At 41.7% G+C, this 8,813-nt stretch overlaps 1 protein-coding gene across 1 annotated transcript; it reads left to right on the top strand.

The window, feature by feature from the left end:
* Positions 1-2,373: 2,373 nt before the first annotated feature.
* On the top strand, positions 2,374-4,546 carry LOC309487454 (E3 SUMO-protein ligase ZBED1-like). Its single transcript, XM_082155115.1, has 2 exons — positions 2,374-2,580; positions 2,927-4,546. The coding sequence occupies exons 1-2, from the start codon at positions 2,418-2,420 to the stop codon at positions 3,949-3,951; spliced, it is 1,188 nt and encodes a 395-aa protein (XP_082011241.1). The 5' UTR covers positions 2,374-2,417; the 3' UTR covers positions 3,952-4,546.
* Positions 4,547-8,813: the final 4,267 nt, after the last annotated feature.

Genomic DNA, 8,813 nt, shown 5'->3' with positions numbered 1-8,813 from the left:
AATCGAGAAAAGGGAAAGGGTTTTTTATAGAGTACCGAAGATTGTCACTCATAAAGGTGAGAAATGTTAAAAGCTCACAGAACAACGCCGTAAAAAGTGGATTTTTAACGTAAGTTACGTCTCTGTTCGGGAGGAGCAGATCTGTTAATGTCTGTGTCTGCAGCGACCACTTCATCGGAGGTATGTTAGCTAGCCAACGTGTTTTTGGTGTCTGTGTTTATATAGCATTAGTTTGTCGTTAAATGCTCATTTACACTGTCAGTGAAATGTGACCCAATTCCGATTTTTTGCTCATATGTGACACAGATCCGATGTGTTCTATGACAGTGTAAACAGGAAAAAAATGCATGCATTCGGGATATTTCGAGATCGGTTTCAGGCCTCATTCATATGTGGATATAAATCGGATATGTGCCAATGCGACTGTCATGTAAACAGGCAGATCGGATTTTCTGAGGAATTAGGCAACGTCTCCGTGGTGTAAGCCAATATTTAAACACAATATGCTCCCACCAGGGGCCCGTTCTTCGTACGTTGCTTATTACATCCGAGATCAAATGACACATCCAAGATGATATCATCGTGCGAATCATGATCCGGCTAACTCGGTTCTTCGAACACACTTGCCGGATATGATTAGTATCGCTGGATTGAGTTATCTGAGATAATTACGCGTTCATGCGCAGGTTAAAAGGGGATATGTATCGATAGTAGAAACATTGATCAGCAATGCTGCTATTGGCTGCTCAGCGTGGCCAAAGAGCGCGCTCAGTTTTTCTCCTCAGCAGAGCAAGAACTAATAGTCAAAGTTTATTCGGAATTTTAATGTTTAATCAAAACGCCAGGGAACACCTCAAAGTCTGCAAAAGCCAGGAGAGAGGGCTGGCAAAAAGTAGCAGACAATTTAAATCCGTTAGAAGTGGCCATGTTAGATGTTTTTATCACTTATTAGCCTATATTTTTGTATTTTAATAATTGCATAATTACTTTGTGCATTGTAATGTCAGTCACCACACTAGAACATGGGAACAAATAAAAGTGAAGAAAAAAAATATTCTACATAATGGTATTTTTTTGTTATATTATAGTCTCTTTTATAAAAGGCACTGTTAAATAAATGGTGTTCTGTTTATAAAAGCAACCAAGAAAAAGGCTGAGAAAAAATAGAAAAGATCTTAGTAGCCTACACTGTAAAATAATTTTTTGCTGCATTAAATTAAGGCTGTATAGTCATTTCAACTGTTAAATCTTGAGTAATGATGAATTGCTTTGACTTGTGAAAGTGAAAACTGATAAACTTATGTTAATGTACAAATATTTTGCCATGAGTTATTGATCACATTTTTCCCCAGTGTAGTTCATTGTAATGACATTGTGTTTTCCTCTTTTGTGCACTTTTACATAATACACCAACACTTGTATCTGTTCCCAAGAAAGTGGTGGCTGAAATATGTGCAGTAAGTGGACATTTTCTAACTTTCCAAAGGAAAGAAAGTATAAGACTTTGTAACGTCCATTTGTTTCCATTGCACTGGACAGTGAATAAACTAGGGCTGGGCGATTAATCGAAAAGTAATCGAAATCGACATTCAGAACCTATAATCGATCAAATTTTCCCAGGTCGATTATTTCGATTACTTTCCCTTTAAAACACTACCGCGTGTGGAGTCACGTGACCCCGCTCCCTTACATTACGTTATTCCGCCGACATGTCGAGCATGGAGAGCTTAATCACTGAGACAACTGAGCAACAAGAGCAGCTTGTACCAAAGAAAAACGCAGTCTCTGTCATTTGGACACATTTTGGCTTCAGTAAGGATGACATCGAACAAAATGAAGTCAGATGTAGACACTGTAGAAAAACAGTTTCGACGTCCAAAGGTAACACCACCAATTTGTTTCAGCACTTGGAGCACAATCACGTTACTAAATATGAACAGTGCATGGCTCAAAAAAATCAAAAAGAGACTGACAAGCGCCCAGCAACAAGTGCCTCCGCAAAGCAGATGTCTTTAACACAAGCGTTCACAAATGCCACAGAGTATGAGAAGAGTTCAAGAAGATGGAAAGAAATAACTGACGCTATTTGTTATTACATCGCAAAGGATATGACTCCCTTGGCTACAGTGGAGCGAAGCGGGTTTAAACACCTCGTTAAAACTCTCGACAGAAGATACACTGTGCCATCGCGATCACATTTTTCTAAAACTGCGCTGCCAGACATGTACAAGACATGTTGTAAAAATGTAGCTGCTGAACTGAAAAATGTTCAACACTTTGCTGCCACATCTGATCTCTGGTCATGTAGGACGATGGACCCATTCTTGAGCCTTACTTTGCATTACATTGACGACGATTGGAAGATGCGCCAGAGATGCCTTGAGACGGCATATTTTCCAGGCGATCACACGGCAGATATGATTGCGCAAGGTCTGAAAGATATGCTTTCTGAATGGGACCTCGCGGAAGAAAAACTTTCAGCCATTACGACAGACAACGGTGCAAATGTTGTCAAAGCTGCCGCGCTTAATGGATGGATACGGCAGCAGTGTTTTGGACACCGACTACACCTTGCAATTGGTAAGTACACGTCAGCTTAATTAAATATAATAGCATTGGGATGTTATCTAATTGGGCATATCTGCCGTTTACTATATTCTGGCTAAGCTAAATTTGTTTATAAAGCACCTTTATAAATGTTACAATATGCTTGATATTACAGTGTTACAATGTTAAGTTCACATTACAATGTAACAAAACACTACATCATTAAAGTAAAAATCATTGTGTTGTAAAAATGTGTTGTTAATCTGATATTATTTAAGAAATATAAGAGGCTCATTAATTTTGGTACTGTTAAAGCTTTAGGTATAAATAAAATATCGTCAATAATAATAAAAAAAATATTTATTTTTGTGTGTTTCAGAAAATGGATTGAAAGATCAACGTGTGACACGTGCAGTGAGGGTGTGCAAAAACATAGTCAGTGCTTTTTCCTATAGCTGGAAAAAAAAGAAGGCGTTAATGAAGGTGCAACAAGAACTGAACCTGCCACAACACAAGCTAAAAACAGCATGTGTTACCAGATGGGGATCGATGCAAATGATGATTGCAAGAGTCCTCGAACAAAGGAAAGCTATTACACAGGTCCTTTCTGAAGACAAAAAATCCAGGCACCTTGTTCCATCGTGGGCTGACCTGGATGTCTTGGAGGCTGTCAGCAAGGCTCTCTCCCCCTTGCTGGAGTTCACAGACGCCCTATCAGGGGAAGAGTATGTGACCATTTCATTTGTAAAGCCTGTACTGCACATCCTCAATTCACGAGTGCTTGCTGAGGAGGAAGATGATGTGGAGCTGACTAAAACTATCAAAACCAGCATCCTCAGGTACCTTAAGGAGAAGTACTCAGATCCTATCACAGAAGAGCTACTGGACACAGCCAGTTTTGTTGATCCCAGATTTAAAGCTACCTATATTTCTGCTCACAATGTCCCCACCATTCAGGAGAAAGTGAAAACAGAGATGGAGAAGATGTCAGAAGCTGAAGTCTGCAGAGAAAGTCAGATTACAGAGACTGCAGAACCAACTACTTCATCAGCAGTAGCAAAAAAGCAAAAGAGGTCATTAGGAAGCTTTTTTAAAGGGAGTGAGGCAATACCTTCAGCTACACCCACTCTGTCACTTCAGCAATCGCTAGAAGCAGAGATGAGCAGCTATTTGGTGTCCCCCATGCTGGATAGTGAGGCAAATCCACTGGACTGGTGGAGGAAGCATCATGTACACTTTCCCAATCTAAGTAAGGTGGCAAAAAGGTATCCCTGCATACCAGCTACTAGCTCCCCATCAGAACGGGTTTTCAGTTCGGGCGGAAACATTGTTACATGCCTCAGGTCCTGCCTGAAACCTGAAAAGGTTAACATGCTCGTGTTTCTTAGTAAGAACTTAGAGTAAATTCATGTTCATATAGTGACATAACAAGATCGCTAAGATTACCTCATGCAACAGTGTATTTTCATTACAACAATCTGTTGTTTACATTGATACATTGCACATTAAAATATTTGTTTACAGTATATGCAAGAAATGCACTGTTTAAAATATTATTTACAGGATATAGGCCTACAAGAGTTATTTTATTTAGAAGAGATACTGCTTATTTTCTACTTTTAATAAGAAAAACATTGAAAGTAATTTATTTTGTTTCCAAAAGTGCAAGTTATTTATTTTTTACTTTTTTATAAGAACAAAGTGACTGTTCGTTTTAGGCAATGTGTGCTTTAATTTAAGTTGTTTAACATTGATGTTCAATAAATAATCATAGATAGTAAATAGTGTGTGTTTCCTTCAATTATTTTAAAATCAAGTAATGCACCCTTCATTCAAAAATCTCTCACTTGTAATATGTGAGCATATTTACTGTAAAAAACTTGTCAGTGAACCATGAGGGCAAAAAAAATAAAAAAATAATAATAATAATCGTTCATTAATCGTAATCGAGTTAAAATGTTCAATTCATCGAGATTTTGATTTTAGGCCATATCTCCCAGCCCTAAACCCTCTCAGATAACTGTCATATGGAGGAACTAGCCTACCTGCAAGTGCATAAATAACTTTACTTAATTTATACTTGTATGCTTTATGGCTGCAATATAAGTTGCAGGATTCCACATACAGAAAGGCCTACAGAAGAGTATGCACAGACAGAGGAGACATAGGCCTACAGGTGGGCAGTGTAGCCAACTTTTCCTTTTTATTTGTTGCATTAGGCATGTGTCTAATATCTCTTGTTGCAGGCACTTGGCCACTGGCTTTTCTTTACAAAGAACAATTGAAATAAAACTCAAGGAACTAAGCATATTTGTCTTTTATTAAACATTTAAAGGGGTCATATAATGCCATTTTTGTACAAGCTAATATGATTCTTTAGGGTCTAAATTAAAAGTTTGTAATATACTTTAATTAAAAACTCTCATTAGTATTGTAAGAAAACACTCATTTTACCTGGTCAAAAACAGCTCTGTTTTCAGCACGCCGTTTCAGTGCATACGTGTCTTTAAATGATAATGAGCTTTGCTCACCCCGCCCCTCTGTTCTGTGTGTACACCGTTTAAAATAATAATACAAAAACCATAACGCGTTGTTCATTATAAACGTGGGATTATGAATTATATTGAGAACGTCGTACATAGAAAACATGCCATAATGTACCCTGAGTGTAAAAATAGCCACATTCATCATGAAGCGTGCAAGCTATTCGCAAAGATTAATATAAAGATTAATATAACTCTCACTTGTAATATGTGAGCATATTTACTGTAAAAAACTTGTCAGTGAACCATGAGGGCAAAAAAATAAATAAATAAATAATAATAATCGTTCATTAATCGTAATCGAGTTAAAATGTTCAATTCATCGAGATTTTGATTTTAGGCCATATCGCCCAGCCCTAAACCCTCTCAGATAACTGTCATATGGAGGAACTAGCTTCTTGCTTTGGCTCTCAACGAAGGCGGTCGCATTTTCTTACCCTCCTCTCCCTTATCTTCCCTGCTTTGCTCCTCTCGTCTCGTTACTGTCTTGTACTTTGAGAGACTCTCTCCGCACTGCTCTCCAAACTAAGAAATTATGGAATTGATCAACTGGTCTCTCAACGCAATTGACACCATCTTCTCGACGAGAAGCTTGGGTTCGGGGGAACCTGACTGCCCTGCCGGAACGTTCGCAGCTGGCTACACGATGGACGCGTGGGGGAAGTGGCGGGTCGTGTGTCTGGCGGCTCTTTCCGTGGAGGACGTTGAAGATATCTACCTATTCGGAACCATGATAACAGGTTTTCTGCTGTTTGGATTAGGCACTGCCCTGGTTTATCGAGGAATTAAGAAGACGGTGACAGCTGTCCAAAGCCCCACAAGGCTGCCCGTTATGATTGAAGCAGTGGGCAGAGCTGTCGGCACTCAGACTGTGACTATGAACCACAATATGGGTAACATCATGGAGAAGCTCACAGCTTTGCAAAGGCAAATGGATCGTTTCGGAGACCCAAACGGACCAGGAGCTGTGTAAATTGGAATGCGGCTACTCGTCCCCAGACCAAACAACCACAATCTTATCTGCTTTCGGCCCCACTCTATCAGCACTGGCCTTGGCCGAGGCCGCTGCTGGAACAACAACCCCCTCTGGAGAGAGCACTGCAAAGAGACGCTCTTGCGTTCCTTCCCCGACTCCACACTGACACCTGCTGATTGTTGACTCTGTCTGGGACCTGATCAAGGTTGTCTCCATGGCAACTGCTGTGTTTCGCTATGACACCCTGCGGACTGAGGCACCTAGATTGGGATGCCAGCCGTAGCGACTCTTCAGGCCCACACATACAGAAACTCTTACATAGATACAGATATGCAATCACCAACCCCCAGCCCCCATCCCACGCCTTCGACGCTTTTTACCACCAGTCTGACAGGCGGGTCTGTGACCAGCGCCGAAATGGCTGCAGGACCGGATGGCTGCTTGCCTGTGCTGGGTTACCTCCAACCCCCCTGTCCCCTCCCCTGTTGCAAGTCTTGTGTGTTCATGTTGTGTACTGATTATGTGCAAATGTGCTGAGGTGTTTTACTGTCCCCAAACTGTACTCCCTATTGGAACATAGTCTGGGGGTTGCCTTTTTTTTTTCTCCTCAACTCTCCTCATGTTATGCTGTATCTCTTAATAACTTCAGGTCGGTCCTAAATTGCATTTCGTTGCCTTGTACCTGTACTTGTGTAATGACAATAAAGTTGAATCAAATCAAATCAAATCAAATATAAAGGTCAATAAAACGTTACACTCACTTGTTCTTCTGGAGGTTCAGCAGGAACACGAATAGTTGGTACTGATCCTTTTTTCTGGAGCAGCTTCTTAGCAAAAACAGCTTTATACTGACCCTCGTTTGTAAAGCAGTCTCGAGTCTGGTAAAATGATTTGCGCAAACATGAAAGCATTGGCGTTGATCGTGGGGAATATTCCCTTCGAAAACAAACTCAGCCACTGCGTCTTCAGCTGTACAGATTTAGAAACATCATCAATATGACTGCTGTGTTCCTTATTACACCCAAGAACAGAACACCACAATCGTTAGACGCCATTCTACTCAGCACTCCAGCTATCAACAATGAACGCGCGTCGGCGCGTGCTATGATTGACAGCTCGCTCACGAGGGCGCGAGGGCGGGTCTGTGTTTGAAACGCTGCTGTCAATCAACCATCGTGGGAGGGGCGTCGATATTGTGACGTCACAATATCGAACAGCTTGATTTGAGACAGGAGGAAACATATAAGAAGATAAAAAAAAAAAAACACTGGATGGATTTTTATCATTTTATGATGGTTGTGTACATGTACCATTATATGACCCCTTTAAGTCATGCACAGATCCTGGCCATTTTGCTTTCACATTTGTGATATGGAAGATTTTAGTCAACTGCCTTCATCAGGGGGTGCTGATGAATTCGGTTCGAGAGTAGAGATAAAATCCCGAGGCACACACGCACACTAGCACACACACGCAAGTTCTCTCGCTCCCTCTCTCTGCCGTGCTCTTGCTTCCGGGAGATTTTAACTGATTTGCGGGCATCAGGGAGCCGCTATCAATATGCGGGAGACTCCCGGAACTTCCGGGAGACTTGGGATGTCTGATGGTACCAATCACGTTAGTGAAGCCTGAGTGACATATCTGTAAGCGGCATGGTCATGATTGTTTGATCTTCATACAAAATTATGATAGCCTAAAAAAATTTAAAAATTAAAATTCTTTACAACATTGGGTCTTAAGTGGCTTGGAAATGCCACAAAAAAAAACCTAAAACTGTTTTTTAAACCTAAAAGCGACAAAAAACGTCAATCTCACGAATCACGAGAAAAAATATATATCTCAGAAAGTGCACTATCGTGCTGCGCTGGACTTCCCGTATCAGCTCCGCTTATGAAGCCGGGATCTAATCCTGTTAACATGAAATAAGCCTGCTCCCGAGCAGGTTTAAGTTTGCGCACATGTTGCTATGACAGCAAGTCCAGGATGAGCGTTTGTCACGGTGTGACAAATGAGAGGGCGGAACTAAAGTTCGCCGCAATTGTGTCCCCTCCGGTACAATAACAAGGACACACCCCCCCCCCCCCCCCCCCGTAAATGTGTATCTGTTGCCTTGCCAACCGGGATGAGGAAATCGACATCAGGCGTGGGGAATTAATCTAGAGCCATGATGAAGCCATGTGGGCATTGAGAAGGATATAAAAAGCCAGTGAAGAGAGACTGGGTGTTGGTCTTTTCTCCCCCGTGAGAAGTTGTTTTATTGGGCGGAGGGGAGATGTGAGGCACACAGCGATCGCGGCCGCGGATGCGGAGGGAGGCCGCGGGAGAGAAAGAGAAAGAGAGAGGGACAGAGACAGAGACAGAGACAGAGACAGAGACAGACAGAGAAAACTTCGGCTGGATTGCGGGTGTAAGCCTTGGTTGCACCGTGAGTCTGATTGAATTGCAGTTTTATTGTGGAAGTGAGCACGAGTGAAACCTTACAGTGTGTGGTGGATATGCGAGTGTGGGAATTATTTCTGCTGTTCACTCGCAGTCACAGCTGTCCATTCCTCTCTCTGCCTGAGTCCAGTGAAGAACCTGCTAACGCTGTGAGTTACACATGTCCATTCCTCTCTCTGCCTGAGTCCAGTGAAGAACCTGCTAACGCTGTGAGTTACACATGTCCATTCCTCTCTCTGCCTGAGTCCAGTGAAGAACCTGCTAACGCTTGAAGCACCTGCTAACGCTGTGAGTTACACGTATCCATT

The sequence above is a fragment of the Leuciscus leuciscus genome, assembly GCF_965113295.1.
Source record: "Leuciscus leuciscus genome assembly, chromosome: 23".
In the NCBI taxonomy this organism is placed as follows: domain Eukaryota; kingdom Metazoa; phylum Chordata; class Actinopteri; order Cypriniformes; family Leuciscidae; genus Leuciscus; species Leuciscus leuciscus.
This window is presented reverse-complemented; position numbering and strand designations above follow the sequence as displayed.